Raw genomic sequence first — 19,791 nt, 5'->3', positions numbered from 1 at the left:
TTCAGTGTTCTCATTTATAAAATGAAAATATCACTTGTCCTATCTACCTCCCCAAATGGGCAAATAAAAAACAAATCCCTAAAGGAAAAAAGGACTTTTGAAAAGTTGAAAGAAATGTAGCATGGTGGTATAATGGTGATATTTAAGAAATATTTAAGAAATGAAACATAACTTGTATTAATGGATATATGGTCTACCTATAAAAATAGAAAATATCTATTCCTTCAAGACTCATTGTCTAATTTCCTTTTTTTTTTTATTTATAACAGCTTTATTTATAATTGTCAAAAATTGCAAGCAACCAAGATGTTCTCTGAGAGTGAATAGATCAACCAACTGTGGCAAATCTATATAATGGAACATCATTCAGCAATAAAAAGAAATGACCTCCCAAGCCATGAAAAGACATGGAGGAACTTTAGATAAATATTGCTAAATAGATAAATATTCCAACTTTGCAATATTCTGGAAAAGGAAAAACTATAGAAACAGTAAAAACACCAGTGTTTGCCACAGGTTCCAAATATGGGAGAAGGGATGAATAGGTGGTGTCCAGTTCATGTTTAGGACAATGAAACTATTCTGTATGATACTGGAAGGGATATATGACATTATGCATTTGTCAAAACCCATAGAAATAAACAACAAAAAGAGTGAACCCTAATGTAAACTGTGGACTTTGGGTAATAATATTCTATCAATATAGGTTCGTTAATTGTAACAATGTACCACACTGTGCAGGGGATGGGGGTGAGAGAGGTTATATGAGAACTGTTCTCTTTCTGCACAATTTTTCTGTAAACCTAAAACTGCTCTAAAAAAATAGTCTATGAAAAAAAAGTGAATGACCTTAAATGCCCCAGTCTATCACTCCTTTAAAAAGTACAAGATAGTTTTGCGAAGAGGACATTATGGAGTCTCATTGGCCACTTGAGGAACCGGGAAGGCCTTTCCCCAGGGAGAGTTGTGGGGGCTCATTGTGTGGTGCTGAGCTATACTTAGAAAATCTCTAGTTTTTACAAGATTTCCATGATATCTGAGTTAAAATGTAGACAAAGGAGTGAAGAGAAGCAAGTGCAAGGGGTGGGAAGACCCTGCTTCTATGAGGCCTATACTATTTGCTATTACTCTGATACAGAAATCCATAGTCCACCATACTGGAAGGGTTCTGGAACTCCAGGCTGTATCTTAGGCAGTAGGCTTCAAAGCCTTGGCTTGTCCCGCTGGACCAGGTTCGCTCTGGAGACAGACCTACAGCTGGACCAGCAAAATTGCTGAGCATGTTACCCTGTCCTCCTAGCTGAGGTCTTGTGGGTGAGAGATACTGATATAGACAGCTGAAGGAAGAGCTGGATATCTCGTTCTCATCAGGAAAACTGTACAATTCCATGATTTGGGATATGTCATAAGCATCGGAGTACAAAGCAGGAACTGAGGCCATAAGCATTTCCAACTCTCGATCTTGCATTTGGGTTTCCCTTGTGCGATTCCCAGAGAAGTCAGAGTCCCGTGCCCAATTGGAAGGGCCTAATGGCTGATGTGGAAGGAAGCTGTAGGAATTGGAAACCACAGGAAAAAAAGAATAAGGATTGGCGCTTGCTCTGGATGAGATGGGCACATTCTCCTTGGCTGGAAGGATCTGGCTTGGTTTCTCCAGTGATCGCTGTTGCTGCTGCTGCTGCTTCCTCAATTTGGATCGCCGGTTCCTGAACCAAATCTTCACTCTTGACTCCTCTATGTTGAGTTTCAAAGCAAGTTCCTTCTGGGTATTTTTATCTGGAAACATGGTCTGGCTGAATAGAGACTCCAATTCTTTATGCTGTTTGTGGGAGAATGAGGTACGGTCATGATGCTTCCTCCAAATTGAGGAACTGCCTTGATCCTGAGGTACCGAGTACATGCTTGAACCATGCATATTGATAAAACGGTCTGGCTGGGGAGTCTCAAGGGGCATTCTGTTCAGCAGGGGTATGTGATCAGCTGGATTCTGTGATAGCAAGTTCATGCTGGAATCACCCATGTTGACAAAAGCTTCAGGCTGGGGATTCTCTGGGGCCATTCTGTTCATCGAAGGTCCCGAAATCTGAGATGGATAGCTGTGATCCACTCGTTCTTGTGGTATCGTGTTCATGCTGGAATCACCCATGTGGATGAAAGAGTGGGGCTGGGGATTCCCAGGGGCCCCTCTGCCCATCTGGGCACCACAGGGCTCCACTGGTAGGTCTATCATGAATCCCTTCGAAGTATCCATTTTCAGTCCTGTTTGATGTTTCTCTCTCTGGAAATGCCCTAATTTCTTTTTAACACAGTAAAATTTATAGTCCCAAAGAGATCATGCAATCTTGAACAAGATAATGGATGTAAAGTGAATAGTGCCATGTCTGACAAAGTAAAATCTGAAAAAGTTTTTAAAAATTTGTTTTATGTTTTAACTTCTCAACTATGACTTCTGCAAGGGGCTCTTTGACTGTGATTTATATTACTAACAATATTAATATTACTAACAAAAGCTAACACTAACAAAATGTTTACTATATGCCAGGCACTGCTCTAACCATTTTACAAAAATTAATTTATTAAATTAATAAAACCATATAAAAATTGGCCCCAATTATCAGCTTGTAGGCCAGATCGTGATCTTACAAAAAATATAAGACTCTGCATTATGATCTCATTTTGGGTTAAATGCACTTTCTCATCTTGTAAAATGTGAACAAGCCAACTACCTTCGACAAAACAATTTCATTTCATTCTCTGTGAGGTAGAGACTACCATTTCCCCAGTTCTTAGGCCTTGAGAGGTTAAGTAATGGCACAGCGATCTGGCTGGTAGGACGCAGGACTCACACCCAGGGTGTCTAGCGATTACCACACTACTGCATGTCACTGCATTAGAGGGGCCTGAACCCAGCCTTTTTCTGGGGGCAACTTCATGCTGTCCACTTGGCTGATTTGGAATCTGAAGGTGAGACACCAGATTCAGGCTAAATTAGTCACCCAGAAAATAACTCAAACATGCAACGTGGCATCAAGACTAGGTTCACAGTGGTGCCACGGCCCCGCCCACACTATGGCAATCAGCTGGGCAGTCAGCTGTTCAAGAGAAGGCAGCAATGGACACATCAAAAATCTACCTCCCAGGGAAGGAGCTGAAAAGACACCTATGGCCTCACATCTGCATTCACCCAGGTGACAGCAACTTGAAATTTACTTCTAATGTTGCCTGTGTGAATGCAGGAAAGATACAATATGATTAGGCAAACGTGGAACCTTTGTCTTTTCTTTTTTTTTTAAATTAGAAATATTTTTCATCATTGTCTGGAAATAAGCCCTTGAAGAAAATTTTTTGACCATAATGAAATTCTCAGATTGAATTCCATTTTGTTTGTTTGATAGTGGATGACAAAAGAGAGTGTGAAATACAGGCAGGCATATATACAGCTGCATATAACAGCTTTGTAGCTTTCCTCTGAATAAAATCAGAGATTGTTTTTGAATCCAGTGACCTTTTGGGGGGAATTGAAAAAAAAATCAAAAGACACAGCACAGTTCATCTCTACCAAAGACCCAATTATAATTCTCGGCCTCATCTTTTATGGTTACTTCTCAAAATTCAGCCTAGGGGAGCAAGAAGTAAAAAATATTACTCTTCTCTGGATTGTATTATCAATAAGGAGTAAAGTTAGGAGCTGGGTGCTTCTTTTCTAGCCCTTGCTGTTGGTTGCCCTCATTGGTGAGTGATTCTTTAATGAGCTTTATCAGCAGGTCCAGGAGCACAGAGACTGCTCAGCTCTTTATATATTAATAGCGATCCTTTCAGATGCAGATTCAGACTGAGTTGCTTTGTTGGGCAGAGGGACCACCGGACAGGTATACTATCCTTAGGGCAGTTATGAATCACAAAAACTGAAGTTTAAATACGTTTAGAAACATAGTTCCACAAACTCAGAGACCTTATGAGTCAAAAGGAAAAATGCCAAATTCTCTGCAAAGTAAACTGGCCCAACTATCAGATTCTAGGTTACATCAGCATCTTACAAAAATATAAAGCTCTGCATTATAATCTAATTACGGGTTAAAGTTCTTTTCTAATCTTTTAAAATGTGAACAAGCCATTGCCTTCTACGAAACAATTTCATTTACTAGTTTTTTGCAGCAGTAGGGCAGCTAAAGGCTGCTGCAGTGTTTTTAAAAAGTTAAGAAGCACTTCAAGTTTAGCCTCTTCACAAGGCCATCCTATTTATTTATAAATTTTATTAATTCTGAAGTCAGTTGCTCCTCAATGGTGTATTTATGTCCAACTAGGTCAGGTCCACTGGGATGATATTTGGTCTTTCGTGGCAGACACGGAGTCTGTGTGGGCAGCTTAAGCTACCAAACACATTAACTTCCCTAAGGTTTGACTACATGAATTTGTTAAGACTTTCGTGAAAAAAAAATTTTTATTTAGAAACCCAGATGTGTATCTTGTAAGTCTCTCTACATGCGAACTGTCTACTGGTAACACAGTTTCCTTATTACAGAAGCAGACACCTGGTAAACAGTCCACTTATGCTCATTAGTTGGGTCATGGGGCCTGGAGTAGTTAACAGGGAAGGGCACACACAGGAGGACGGAAACACTGAAAACTGCTCTTCAATTTAGGTAAACTTGCCCAAAGGACTGCATTTGCTGGTGAAACCTACAAACCAAATCTGCTGTACAGAATAAAATTTAGTACAGTAAAAACTAAGGTGAGTCAAGAACACTTATGTTTATCTTTCGCAATAATGCAGTGATTGACTAACTGTGATAATGATGGCGCCATAGAGATAATGTTAAAATTAAAAACAGTGCAGAGACATTTGACATTTAAAATGTTCACGTGGGAATTAACATTCTCACTTCCCTTTATAAAAAAGTTAGGCATGGCTTACTTTGATAACTCTCTGAGCCAGCCCTAGTTGATGGGTAAACATGACCACTTTCTTGGTCTTCCTGAGTGTTACGGATTCAATTGTGTCCCCCAAAAAGATATGTTAAAGTTCTAAGCCCCAGCATCCCGGAATGTGACCTTATTGGGAAACAGGCTCATTTCCCAATTAGACAAGCAAAAATGAGTTCATACCATAGTAGGGAGAGCCTCTAATGCAGTATTACTGGTGTTCTTATAAGAAGAGGAAATTTGGACACAGACAGACCAATGAGGGGAGAATGCCATGTATTGACAGCAAGTGACAGCCAGAAGCTGGAGGAGATGAGAAAGGATTCTCATCTGCAGAGTTAAGAGGAAGCCTGGCTCTGCTGGCCCCTTGATTTCAGAATTCTGGCCTCCAGAGATGTGAAACATTAAAATTCTGTTGTTTTAAGCCAACCACTTTGTGATGCTTTGTTACGGCAGCCCCAGCAAACCAAGACACCACACTCTGATTTTATCCAGTGGAATGTGATAAAATCGAAAGTGTTATTAGCCAGAACTCACCGATGACTTAGCACAGAATATTAGAGTTGAAAGGTGTCCTGGAACCCAAAACTCTGTCCCCATTTTACAGAAAGGCCTCAGACAGATCAAGTGACATGCTCAAGGTGACAGCTAGTTGGTGCCAATGCTTAGTCCAAAACCTATTTCTCCATACTCCTAAATATGGCACTCATTTGCTCTATTACCCTAACCGTGATGAAAGACTGATAAATGACACCAACCAGTTACAATTCCTTACAGTTCCTATGTCAGCACATGATTATTCAGCTGCACACAACTGACTCTCAGAGTTCTCTGAGGGTAGAAGAAATGTGCAGCAATGTAAATGTCACAGGCTGGAAGTAATCAAAAGGAGGCTGGATGTTAGTTACTACTGTGCTTGATGCCTGCAACAAATCTGTGGTTGGTTGCAATGTAGTGTTAGAGCTCGGGTTTTTGTTGTGTCTGTATGAACCAAGCCGCCTAGGGAACGCTGAAGAGTGATCACAAAAATACCTTTCTTTCCCTACTGTCCCTTAAGCAGCAGGGATCAAATAACTGTTTCTCAGCTGTCTGTCTTTTAAACAAAAAATACCTCCTTCGCTCTACATGTATCTGTGGCAAGTTGTGTCTACATCTTCTTCTCTGCTCTGTTCTATTTTCTAGACCCCAGCCTTGGATCAACAGGGGATACTGGGACTAGATGTCTTACAAATTTATCTTGGATTCATTTCTTCGGTACGTCACAGTTTGTGTTCAATAAAAGCAGGCAATGTCAAGCAGGCAGGAAAGCAGGAAATGGTGCAGAATCATCTGCTGACAATATTGATACTTGAAGGGCTTTCCATTTTGAGTGTGACAGTTTCCAGTTTTTTTCGGGCCAGCGGCTTTTATGCCAACGATGTAATAATGGTGTGTTTTATTCATCTGCAACATAGCCAAGTCTTTCTACATTTGTCTAGGCAATCATAGAGCCAGATGAGACTTGAAGGAGCCATCTGTAGTCCAACCTGCTTCCTCACTGGACTCAAATTCCCCAATTCTTTGACTCTGATTTTGGTCGGCCACTTACTAGCTGGACTGATTTCTTAATCTTTGCCTCGGCACCCTCATGTGTAAAATGGGGATAACAGAGTAGCTCTCTCTTAAAGTTGGTTGTTGTTAGGATTTAATGAGTAGTTAAATGTAAACGTCTTATTTAGGGCCTGGCATATAAGCACTATGTAAATTTTAGTTATTATAATTATTACTTTTACTCCATGAAGGTAAGACTTCCTCATAGTTCTGAATCCCAGGTGGCTATACATAATTACTTTTACATCATCAATGAAGAAATGGCTTGTTAAGCTATTAATATCCTATGGCTCTGCCATAATTTACTCAACCACTCACCTATTATTACAAATTCAGTATATTTCCAAAGTTCTGCTATGTAAATAATATTGTATACTATCTGCCAATCTATCTTTACAGCTTCCCTAGGAGGTAGATGGTCTTTATACTGCCATTTTGCAAATGAGGAAACTAAGACTTAGACAATATAAATACAGTATGGTTACAAAACTTTAAAGTGTTATAGACAAGACTCAAGCCCAGGCTGTTGAATCCCAAAGCCTTAACTGATTCCCTACACATCATCTTATCAAAAAATGGTTATGTCTACAGGGGCGAATTCCATTTATCTAAAATTTTTCTTATGTGGATCACCTCATTCTTCAATAATTCAGAATAACAGGAGTGATATTTCCACCTGAACCCAAACTCCTCAACAGACTACCCTTGACCTACTATTAGGAGGCTCGCCTTGCAATACCACTAAGGCTTCATGAAAACTTGCACTGAGCTCTAAAGGACCTGGGCACTTCATTGCACCAATTCACTCCAGATTTACTGGGCCAGCAAGACACAGAGTGGACCTGAGGAGCAACTTCAGGGGCCTGAGGAGATGGTATCATTACATTCCAGCAAGAAGATTTTCTATGCTGCTTTCACCTGCTACAGGCTAGAAAAACACATTTAATAAAACCTGACTAAATACCTTGCTGGTCAGGGGGAAAATTCCTGTCATCACTACTAAGAGCAGTGTGAATGAATCACCTAGGTGCTAGTTTTTGGAACCTGCAGTTAAATTTTTTAAAGATAGAGATGGTAACTGAGGAATGACTATTGGATATTGAATGTATAATTTACATTATCCTGCATTTAGGAACCACAATGTTTCCCAGAGAAAGGAGTGCTTTGGCAATACCACACATCTAAAAGGAGACTGTCCACTGTGACTACTTGCCTGTCTCTACAAGGACTTATAACGATAATAGCTACAATTTATTGATCACTTATTGTGTGCCAGACACAATTCTAAGTACTTTATATGTATGAACTGCATTTAATCCTCACAACACCCCTATGAGGTAGGTAAAATCATCGTCACCATCATCATCACTATAAGGTTCTCCATTTTACAGATGAGGAACTGGAGCTGTGGAGAGGGTAACTTTCCCACGTCACAGAGCCCGTCAGTGCTCAGGCTGGGATGTGACCCTGGGCCTTTCTCCTTCATCACTAACATAGTCCTGTGGGTACCCCTGGTCCCTGCTCCCCCAGTTCATACCAACCTTCTCCTGTTCTTTCCCCCCAACTTGCTCCTGAACTGGCACCTCCAGGGGGCAGTTCCTCAGGTTCAGACTCCCCAGTCTCCTACCTTCACCAACCATCAACCTTCCTCACCGAAAAAGGCCTTAGATTCTGCCTGTTCTGGGGGCCTCCCTGAGAGTGGAAGGAATTTAAACATGTTGCTGAAGGAAAAGAAAGAGAGAAAAGAAAAGAAATTGCTTTCCTTCAACAAAAGGCTTAAATGACTGCTAGAAATACATGGAGAAGAAATATTTGATATAAAACAAAAATTGCTTATAAATGTAAATGCATATTTTTAGAGAAATCAGTGCTTAGAGAAGATATTGTACCCAGCATAAGAGGCAATATGTAAATAAGTATTGAGGGAGTGATTGAGCGATGTCAACATTGGACGGCGGAGTGTGAACAGAGGTTTTGTCAGAATATATATAATATCATTTTTCCACGTGTCATAAAGTCCTGCACTGAGGATTTTCCAAGTCTGTCCATGCTAATGCCACTTGCCTACCAAAGAATGGAGTGATTGTTCTCTTTTCTGTGTCTCTCTTTCATGAGTTTTTAAAAAATAACAAGCATTTGAGATACCAAGAAAAAAGTTGATCTTTCTTAAGTATCAAGGTTGGAGAAGGCAGAATAGCTAATTTGCTTTTTCAGACTTCTGCGGAGAATCTACTTCAGTGTTGTTATATAAGAATGTTCTTCCATTGTATGTTGGCATGCTATTTTATGAACTGTTAATAGAATTAATTTACTCACAAATTGAGGGAAAATAAAGACTAATATTCTATTTATTATTTTAGTTATGTGCTGAATGCCAAGAAGAATTTAGCAGTCATCTATAGCTTTGTCGCTTTAATATTCAGTTTGGCTATTTATTTTGCAATAATATCTCAGATTTTAAAAGTCTTTTAGGCTCATTTTAGTTTCATTTATTAAATAGAAGTTTTCTGGCTCAAATATTTCTGAAAAAGTAAAATAAAGATTTATTAGCAAAGGGAGTATAATTAAAACAATGAAGAGGCTGATGACAATTGTAAAATTATATATAGGTTCCTTCATGCCACAGATGTTTTAGGATTAGTCCATCACAGAAACAGCTTGTGCTGCCTCCTAGAATGAAAATATAAAGTTATTTCTCATTCTGCTTGGTACTGCAGAAAAATGCACTGCTCTCAGCAATAAACCTTACATTTCAGGAACCTTACTAGTCAGAGTTTTCTCTGGGTATATCATAAATTTTATAGAGAATGTCTTCATTTCTAACAGAAATGAAGTAAGTTTTTTGGCTTTACCTTCTATTCTTTCAGCTTCTCTGCATTCTTCAAAATGTTGCACTTAGTGTGTTTTGTCCTCTCTTAGCCTCTCTGGAACAAACTCTGGGCTAGCATTTCCAAAGCATTAGTAAAAGTCTGCTTTCAATGGCTATCCTCAAAAAATGTCTCTCTCAGCTGCTCTCTGAAATGTCATTCTCAGCTGCTCTCTCTAGCCATCTGCCTGTGCTATCACAGTGCATATATCCTGGTTGTCCCACTGCTGAGCCTGTGCCCAGGTGACTCCTGAATCCCTTCTGTCCATCCCAGTACCTCTACCCCACAACATCCCTACAACCGATGTCAAAATCCTACCCACCCTTCCAGGCGCAGATCAAATTCCACCTCCACCATGAGTCCTCCATCAGTATCCAAGTTAGAAGCAGCGTCTCCCTCTTACAAATGTTGACACCAAAGGCCTGTACCTCTTTGCATTGTGCTTCTCATATGACCTGTCTGTCCATGGTATATCTGGGCCTCCGAAGCTCCCTCCCCAGCAGGAGTTCAGCGACTCTGGAGAGTGTCAATAAATATTTCATCTCTGTATTGCATATACATCTGCAAGCTGCCCTCGGTCACATGCTGAGGTTCAAGTACATAATGCTAACAATATGAATATCAAAAAAGAAGTACAGATTTTTAAACTGATGGCCAGGAGAGCAATTACAATGCTTTGTGGTGACACCTTGTAGTCTGCAAAGCCTAAAACATCAACATATGTAAGTGAAGCCAATAAATATAATCTAATAAAGTGAATGAATAAAGGAAATAGAAAGCATGTAATATGGTAAAAGGAGTTTGCAATAGACAACATTTTAAAAAATACATACAGTTTATAGTGAACATTTGGTTACTTGTAAACCTGGATAACTAAAATCCATAGATAACGACAAGCAATTTCGGCTATGGAGTTCAATCAACTGTTGAACTGAACATTTCAATACAAGTATTTATAGGCCACAAGTTATTTATTTGAATTTACTTTCCCTCCTTGTCATAATCACTATAGGTATACTATCCAGATAATGGCTGGGGATTTTTCTGTCCTTTAAGTCTGCCAGAAACCCAGACAATTCCTTACCCCATGAAGGTCCATTGTCCCAGGGAGGGGGTGTATGTATGCTCTGGGGGCTCTGACTCTCCCACCTGCTGAGAGAGGCCTTGCACACTGAAACTCAGCTTGCTGCAGATGTTTTTCCGGTTTACTAATGCTGCCGTTATGCAAAACACCTGAAAAGGATTGGCTTTTATAAAGGGGGTTTATTTGGTTACAAATTCACAGTCTGAAAGCCATGAAAATGTCCAGATTAAGGCATCAACACAAGTATACCTTCACTGGAGGATGGCCAATGGCGTCCGGAAAACCTGTTAGCTGGAAAGGCACGTGGCTGACGTCTGCTGATCTCAGGTTGTGTTCCAGCTTCTCTGCATTCTTCAAAATGTTGCTTTTGGGGCATTTTGTCCTCTCTTAGCTTCTCTGGAACAAACTCTGAGCTGGCATTTCCAAAGCATCAGTAAAAGTCTGCTTTCAATGGCTGTCCTCAAAAATTGTCTCTCAGATGCTCTCGGAAATGTCACTCTCAGCTGCTCTAAGGTCCTTCTGTTTGTGAGCTCATTTTATAGGATTCCTGTGAACTAATCAAGACCCTCACTGAATGGGTGGGGTCCATATCTCCATGGAAATAATTTAATCAAACATTTCACTCACAATTGACTGTGTCACATCGCCATGGAAGCAATCGAAGGATTCCAACCCAATCAATGCTACTACATCTGCCCCCACAAGATTGCATTAAAGAGGGAAGAGAAGTCTATTTGGTGCAGGATCTATATTTTCTAAACAGTATAACTCTACAGTCGGTTTGTTCAAACACCACAATAACATGGAACTTTGAATAGGAAGTGAGATACGGTAGGTTAGTATAGGTTAGAGTGAAATAGTGACACATCCCAAAGTAATTTGGGCAGAGAATAAAAAATATATTTACAGCCTCCCCCCTGTTCCCCCGCCCCAAGGAGCTGGGGGAAGGTGCAGAAGTGTTGGACCTCCTCACCTGGACTAGTGTTGATGTTGTCACAAACATGGGGACTGGCGGTTTAATGTGCCGAGCCCTCGATCATGGGACTTGCCCTTATGAAGCTCGTTACTGCAAAGGAGAGGCTAAACTTGCATATAATTGTGCCTAAGAGTCTCCCCTTGAGTACCTCTTTGTTGCTCAGATGTAGCCCTCTCACTCTCTGAGCCACCTCTGCAGGTGAACTCACTGCCCTCCCCACTACGTGGGACCTGACTCCCAGGGGTGTAAATCTCCCTGGCAACACAGGATATGACTCCCGGGGATGAATCTGGACCTGGCATCGTGGGATTGAGAATATCTCCTTGACCAAAAGGGGGATGCAAAATGAGATGAAATAGTTTCAGTGGCTGAGAGATTTCAAGTGGAGTCGAGAGGTCACTCTGGTGGACATTCCTATGCACTATACAGATAACACCTCTTAGGTTTTAATGTATTGGAATAGCTAGAAGTAAATACCTGAAACTACCAAACTCCAACCCAATAGTCTGTACTCCTGAAGACGATTATATAATAATGTAGATTACGAGGGGTGACAGCGTGATTGTAAAAACCTTGTGGATCACACTCCCTTTATCTAGTGTATGGATGGATGAGTAGAAAAATGGGGATAAAAACTAAATGACAAATAGGGTGGGATGGGAGGATGGTTTGGCTGTTCTTTTTTTACTTTTATTTTTTATTCTTATTCTGATTCTTTCTGACATAAGGAAAATGTTCATAAATAGATTGTGGTGATGAATGCATAACTATCTGATCGTACTGTGAACAGTTGATTGTAAACCATGGATGATTGTATGGTATGTGAATATATCTCAATAAAACTGAATTTAAAAACAAAACAAAACAAAATGAAATGACAAATAGGGTGGGATGGGGGGATGGTTTGGGTGTTCTTTTTTTACTTTTATTTTTTATTCTTATTCTGATTCTTTCTGATGTAAGGAAAATGTTCATAAATAGATTGTGGTGATGAATGCATAACTATATGATCGTACTGTGAATAGTTGACTGTATACCATGGATGATTGTATGGTATGTGAATATATTTCAATAAAACTGAATTTTAAAAAAAAAGATTGCATTAAAGAACATGTCATTTTTGGGGACATAATGCATCCAAACCAGCATAGATGCCTTTAGTGGAACTTGCTGGAGCTTTGGGGAAGATGAAACCACGAGGAGGTGTGGTACATCCTCATTCCACCCTGATGGCTCTTTTCTCCCTATTATCCTGCTTTTCCCTCTGCTTTCCTTCCTCCTGGACAAAGTAATTTAGATTTTCTAGAGAGCATCTTGGCACCATCGTATCCTCTATTCTAGGGTGGATCTCATTTTTAAATGCAATGTCTAATCAATAACTTTTTAAGACAAAGATAGGATTCTGCCTGAGACTGATTCTGATCCAGCTGTTAATCATTGTAAAAATGTCTTCACATCACACTCATGTATTAAAAAAAGAAAAGACAGTATGTAGTCAAAAAGCTGGAAGCTAGAGGAAAACCAGGAGCTTATGTGAGCCTCTACTGTGCCTCTACCTCCTCCCTCGCCATCTGTGACTGAAGCTGCAGGTGTGTCCTGTAACGCCACCACGGGCACATTCTGGACTTCCCCTCCAAGTTGCACTTGAAACCGTCAACCTGTGCTAGTAATCCCAGCTTTGTTCCCGTTGCCTGTTTTCTGGATTTTGCTGTTTTTTTGTTTGTTTTTTAAAGAATCTTGGTTCTGATGCACAGCTCAGACTGCTGCTTCTTATTCAATGTTTTGCTTTCTTCCCTGTCTTGCTGAGCCCACCATGCTCTTCAGCTCAGGGACCACACCTTGCTCCCACAACAGCCTCTCAGACTTTGCCTGGCATCCCTGTTTCCACCTGTCCAGACAGCGAGCTTCTGACAGTGCCCTGGATAATATCAACTTTGAACAATTAGCCTATAGCTAATTGATAATTAGATGTATTTTAGAATTCAGATATCATTTCCAAATTTCCAAGTGTTCATGATTCTCATGATGCTAAGTTATTCATCTTGAGAGAATGCTCTTCTTTTCACCACTGAGGCAACAGGCAGAAAGGGGATTAAGTGACTATATCCAAGAAAATAACAGCAGACAATAGCATTCCTTCATCGAGAGTCATGTCGTTTAGTTAACAAACCAGTCTATGGCTTTGACGCTGTTAGATACGAGCAGCCAGAAGTACTGGGTTCCATACCTTCCAACCACCTTCATTTTTCTTGGCAGAACTGTCTCCACCATTTGTTTGTAGTTTGAAAATACGGTATCCCACAGTCATGACACCAAGCCAACATTTTCTCTGCTTCCAGTTAAAGGAAATATAAAGATGCCAGAAAATATTTGTCCAAACAGTACTGTTTTTCATCAAAAGGATGCTTTTAGAGCCTTGTTACCGCAATGTTGACTCTATTGTTCTACTGCCATGGCACACAAAATTGAAATGTGTGTTTTTCTATCAGCAGCATATCACATTTGTTGGGTATTAAATAAAGTGTTCACAGATAATAAAATTTTTTCTCCTCCTGAGAAAGACCCATCATCGAAAGGCAACATAATTTTCATTCTCTTTTGGAGCCCTTAAGTGCGCAGTTTCAGAACCTAATCTTTCTGAGTTGTTTCTAGGCAGCCAGGACATTAAATATCCTCTGTGATTTGACTGTATCTACATTGGAGAAAGGCATCAGCCCTTTTCCCAGCAGTTCTTTACTTCTGTCATGGCAGAAGGATCTCTCCTCATACACCTGCCCTGTGGCTCTTCACAGTCTGTCTTTCCTATAGCAATTTTCAATATAACGTAACTTATCTGGTAAGGATGCATTACTTTGCAGAGAAAATTCCTGGAAAATGAGAGAATGTTTCACATTACATTAATATATAAATTGCAACCAATTCCACATCTACAAGGTAGCAAGTCTGGAAGTGGGATAGCCTAAGTGGATGGCAGAAAATTTTGTCTTTGGCCAAAGGCTGTCGTCAGAGAAAAAGAAAGTTTCTCGGGAGCTGTGGAACTCATCATGGCTTTGGAGAAGTACATCATCTCAGATGGTGCCAGACCAGATGCTCCTGCAGCCGTGATGAACTCGAGTGAGGAACCAGGGATGGCTAATCAAGAGTGGGAGTCCACGTTGAGTTAGTCTGGATGGCAGTAACTGCAGCTACCACAATGCTGATTTATGAGGTGCCGGGAATCACAGGCATTTACGCCCATCTCCCAACCACCAGAGCGCTGAGAACTTTCTGTGTGCCACGCAAGTGTTAGTCTAAGTGCTTGACTTTCAAGGTCTCATTCACTTCTTGTCACATGTCTGGGATACAAATATAATCACCATTGCTGTCTAGATGGGGAAATGGGGTTACTTTCCCCTGGACTTAGTATCAGAGCTGGGATCACACCTGGACAGTTGGCTCTGGAACCTTCACCCCTAATGGCCATGCCACAGGGCCTCATGCCTCTGAGGGAATATGGGGCACTTGACATCTCTCTGCTCATTTAATTCTCACAACAGCTTTGTGAGGTTAGTATTACTATCCACACTTGGAAATGAAGAAAATGAGCCACAGAGAGGCTGAGTAACTTTCCCGCGGCCTCACAGTTAGTAAAAAGTAATGGCGCTGGGATTTGAACCCAGGTCTGCATGAATCTGAAGGACACCTCTTAAGGACAAGCCACAGTGAACCTCTTGCTCACAGTGGATAAAAGCCAATTGTGGCTAGAGTTTGAGTGCTCATATCCCAAAACCTCAAGGGACATGAGATCATTTTATCTAGAAGTCACCTTTCATAATTACACGCATCCTTTCTTCTTATCGAGAACTAGAGAAAACATGAAATGTGTGATTCAGTAACTTCCCTGCTGAACCCTATCCTGCATCTTAATCTGGACCCAAATTCAAAACTCTTTTCCCACATGTTTCTCTGTTTTAAATGTTTTTGAGCACTTAAAATTCCTTAGTCACAAGGGTAGAAATTAATCATTGGAGACATGTAAGACAGAGAATATGGAAATGATAGCTCTTTCAAATAAAATATAGTTGTATCATCCAAATGAAGGCTGATCCAAAAACTGTATTTCAAACCACTAACATTTTCTAAATGCTATTTGCGTGTTCTTTAGTTTTGTCTACAGTGTTTTCATGGGTCTGCTCATGCTCCAAGTGCAAGCTGTGCCAAGAGGCTCAGCATAAATGGTTTGAAAGGCACAGAATGTGATGGGAATCTCATTCAGAACCATATGGCATTGCACAAATGCTCCAAATGGCCACTACTCAAAGGAAGAAGATTTAAAAAACTATATCTCTGTCACCATTAAAAATATATGAATAAATAAGCAACAGCAAAAACTTTCTTTTCCCCAGTGGATTTGTGGACAGGTTGGGAAGTATGAATCACTTCTGCTCTGTGGTTGATTCTGGGTTCAGATAACTCATCTTTATTCATTTCCTTTCAGTCATGATGAGTCATATTGAGAGCAGCTGTAGGCAAGAGGGAAAAAAAGATCTCTTCACTCCCTCCTACAAATAGTCCAACAGCCTTTATAAAGAATCCATCTGGGCTCAGTGCTGTGCTGGGCACCCAAGAAATAATAGAAAACAGGAGGAAAAAAGTTTAAGCCGAATCTAATTAAGAGATTTAAAAATTACCCAAATACGTCGTTTGGGGGGGAAAAAAATCAACCTCAGAATGGTTTACTGCAAAGTCGGTAGACCAGGCCTAAAGGGAAATTACACTTCAAATTAAATTAAAACCAAAAACCAAAAACCAAAAAACCTGTATTTTAAAGGTGATGGGACGCACCAATAGGCAGGTGATGGTGACGACAGGTCTGGTAGCCAATTCCAACAAGAATTACATATAAGGTTAGGAGGTGGTATGTGATGCACAATAAGTCAAGCCTTCAAATGCAAGAAGAGTGAAATGACCATGGGAAAATGCTTACACAAAGTGGAATGAAATAAGAAATGATTTACATTAGAGATTGCGTATTTATGACTGAAAAAAAATCTTTCCAGGTTTACGAAGCAAATGACTAGAGGATCAAAATTTTGTTTTGTTTTGTTTTTTAAATTTTGGACCAAGGATGAATATTTTTTTGGATCCAGCCTAGTTTGAGCTAGGAAGTAAATGCTTTTAACATTTTATTTAAAATAATTTCATCTGTTTTAATATATGAACCTTACAGAAATCTTGTTTATAGATCATTCTATTCTTCAATGACACAAAAATGGCTTTTGTTTCAAAGGGGAGACATGGCCAGTGATTACTGCACAAAATATTGTAGTCTTGTTTATTTTAAAGCATTTTTGTTCATGTGTTTTTAATTGTTACATGAAACAAGTGCTTAGTCAACTGTGCCAAAGATGAAATGAATGGGAAACAAAGCTCTGTTACAGGATGAGCCAGGGGACTGACCATCTCGCAAGGCTTTCTAAAATAAAATTTACAGAGTAAAATGGAATTCTGAATTGTGTTTGCAAATGACTAAGTTAATATGATGATTAAAATTCACAGAGACAGTTTTGAGAAGCCAGAAGAAAAATCAACAAAAAGAACTGATTATCGTAGAGTATGTAAAGAAATATTCAAATTCTCTTATCTTCTATTTGCTACCTAGAATTGGTAATGGAACTCCATGGTCTTTACTTCCCATCACCTCTGAACTTTCTGCTATTTGGTATAGCTGACCACCCTCTCTCCTTTGCAATATTCACCCTTCTGCGCTTCCTACAACTTTGAATCTCTGTCCACCTCTGCAATCTCCTTTTCAGTCTCCTTGGCTGGTTGTGTTCCTTCCTGCAACTCTATACCCCCACCTGCCTCCAGTAGTCCAGGACCAAAGCCCCCCTCTCCAAACTCTCACCTTTTCTGGGGTCTGTCCACTCCCCAGGTTGACGGTTCATTTCTAAGCATTTCCGTGTCAACAGGTCCTCCCTCGGTCTCTTCCGGGTAACTCACAGGCACCAGCCTATGTCTATCTGCATCATCATCAAAGCCAGAGGCCACCTCCACCCCTAAAAGAACCACTCCTCCAACCTAAAAACTTTTGACTCATTTCTTATTTCATTCTTTCCTTTAGCCAATGTAGCTTAGCCAATCAGTTGCTGAGTCCTACAGATTCTTCAAAGATTCCTCGTTCTGTATCTTTCCTCTCATTAACTTAATGTAGGTGTTCATTACTTCAAACCAGAATTGTTGCCATAATTATACTAACAACAACTCAATACTGTCAGCTATTATGTGCCAAGCACTGTTATAATTGCTTTACATGAATTATCTTGCTACTACACATGAAGAAACCAAGGCACGGAGATTATTTATTTGACTGAGGCTGCACAGCAAAACGAGGCAGGATTTGAACTTGAGCCATATGGCTCTAGAGTTCTTCAGAGCTAGACTGAATTGCTTCTCACAAAATCTCTCATCCAAACCACACTGCACACTACATCTGCTTCATTTTTTTTTAAATAGTGTTGTAAATGTGGCAGTACATATCAGCAACTTTAATTACTCGTATCTGTTGGCTTGAAATCCATTTTGAGTTAAAATTTCTGTGAATTTATCCACAGAAAATAAGTAGCACAGAAAGGTTTATATACAGGGATCTTCACTGCAGCAAGACTCATAAGGGTTCAAAATTGAAGCAACTTTAATGTTCAATGGTTAAAATGTCCATATGAGGGAATATACTCCATTAAAGATGGCACTGAAGAAGAGTATTTGATGAGGAGGAAAAATGTTCAAGATTATTAAGTGGAGAAAAGTAGATTATAAAAGTTATGTAAAGTACTGCAGAAAACAAATCCAATTTTGTAAAACAAACAAACAAACAAAGAAATAAAAAAACCTCAAATGCAAAAACAAAATGAAACAAAAAAATTATAAGGACATACAACAAAATTTCACTGAAATTGTTTCTGAGGTGTTGGGATGCTAAGGATTTTTCCCCAAGCTTTCCAAAATTTTACGATTAACATATGATACATTTTGTATCACAGCCCCCACTCTTTCAATGATAAGTGTTATCTAAAAAATTATATTCAAACCAGACTACTTCTATACTGGTATTTCTCTGATGAAGGATGCAACAATAAATACCTTTGGCCTGTTGCATTATGTTGAAAGTATCTCTGCTTAGAATTCAAGCCCCTTTGTCTAGGACTTCTTGTGGGTTCCTTCACTCCAGCCCCTGCTTCTTCCCAGGAGAATGCCAGACCCCAGATGACAGTTCTTCTTGCTAAGCCTCCCTTACCTGCCCCCTACCTAACCCAGCTGTTGGTCAAAGCCCACCCAGAGCCCCAATCCCTCACTCATACCTTGCTGATACAAATGCATCAATCTCTCCTGTGGATTTAGAGTATAACTTGGCTTTATTTATAAACTGGTACTTCTTTCTGGTTTTGCCATGTGTGGAAAGCAGCATTCAACCTGTGGGTCATATGGTTACTACAAAAGGTAGTCATTTCCACAGGCAAACCAAGCAAGTCATATTAACAATGCTTCCCACATTTAGGTGCTGCAGTTTTATGTTTACACGCTAGCCTTAGTAGCTATCTTGTCTCCTATGTCACATTTTTCACATTTGGGTTATAGCACTCCCTACAAAAACTAACTGAGATGTTTACATGCATGTCTCTCTCGCTTAACTGCCAATTCCTTGAATCTAGCAATATCTTACTAAGCAATAATCATAAGCAATTTTATTACATCTTACCCACTTTGTGTCCCAGCACATAGTACATAGTAGTTACTCAATAAATATGTGCTGAATAAAGTACAAATCAGAGGAAATAGGTGAATCTGAATATAAAATAAGTGTAAGTGCTTTATGGAAAATCCTGGAAGCAACTTTCACATGACTTATACATGGAACACAACATCCACACCAGGAATCATTAAAATCTCCATGAATGAAGGTGGTAAAGCTAAAGAATGCATCCCTTGTCCACTTAGCTTTCTTTGCCAGTAGGCATCTACAAGATGGCAAAAAAGTGAACCTGAAAAATATAATGAATGGAATTCTTACCCATCATAACAATTTCCTATTACAAAATTCTTCCTATCTAGTGTTTTAGTGATAAAATAGGAGAAGGGAGGAGGTAATTCCACTTACTATTTTTTCCCCACTGTATTTCAAATTTCTCTGAAGTTACTATTATCTTTGGAGACTAAAATATCATTCTGCGATTCACAAGACACAATAAATACACGAATAAGTGGTCTATATGAGCAGTTATAATTTTCTGTGCAGTTGTGGAGAAGTTGTAACCACAACAGGAAAGTCTGACTGGCTTCTGTAGCCAATCAAGCCCACTGGTTGCGTTTAA

The 19,791-nt window shown here is 39.7% G+C and overlaps 2 protein-coding genes across 2 annotated transcripts in view; both read right to left on the bottom strand.

Moving 5' to 3' along the window:
- The window catches only part of CDK14 (cyclin dependent kinase 14), a 678,858-nt gene that overhangs the window by 26,506 nt on the left and 632,561 nt on the right, over positions 1-19,791 (bottom strand). The gene's annotated exons all lie outside the window — the stretch shown is intronic.
- Positions 1,115-2,277, bottom strand: LOC119535403 (arginine-fifty homeobox-like). Its single transcript, XM_037837776.1, has one exon. It carries the CDS (start codon positions 2,249-2,251, stop codon positions 1,115-1,117), a length of 1,137 nt encoding a protein of 378 aa, XP_037693704.1. The 5' UTR covers positions 2,252-2,277.

Source organism: Choloepus didactylus, chromosome 5 (genome assembly GCF_015220235.1).
Source record: "Choloepus didactylus isolate mChoDid1 chromosome 5, mChoDid1.pri, whole genome shotgun sequence".
NCBI lineage: Eukaryota > Metazoa > Chordata > Mammalia > Pilosa > Megalonychidae > Choloepus > Choloepus didactylus.
This window is presented reverse-complemented; position numbering and strand designations above follow the sequence as displayed.

What these genes read in the sequence shown, in the direction of transcription:
- LOC119535403 (XM_037837776.1), bottom strand. Translation starts at nt 2,251, where the DNA reads ATGGATACTTCGAAGGGATTCATGATAGACCTACCAGTGGAGCCCTGT.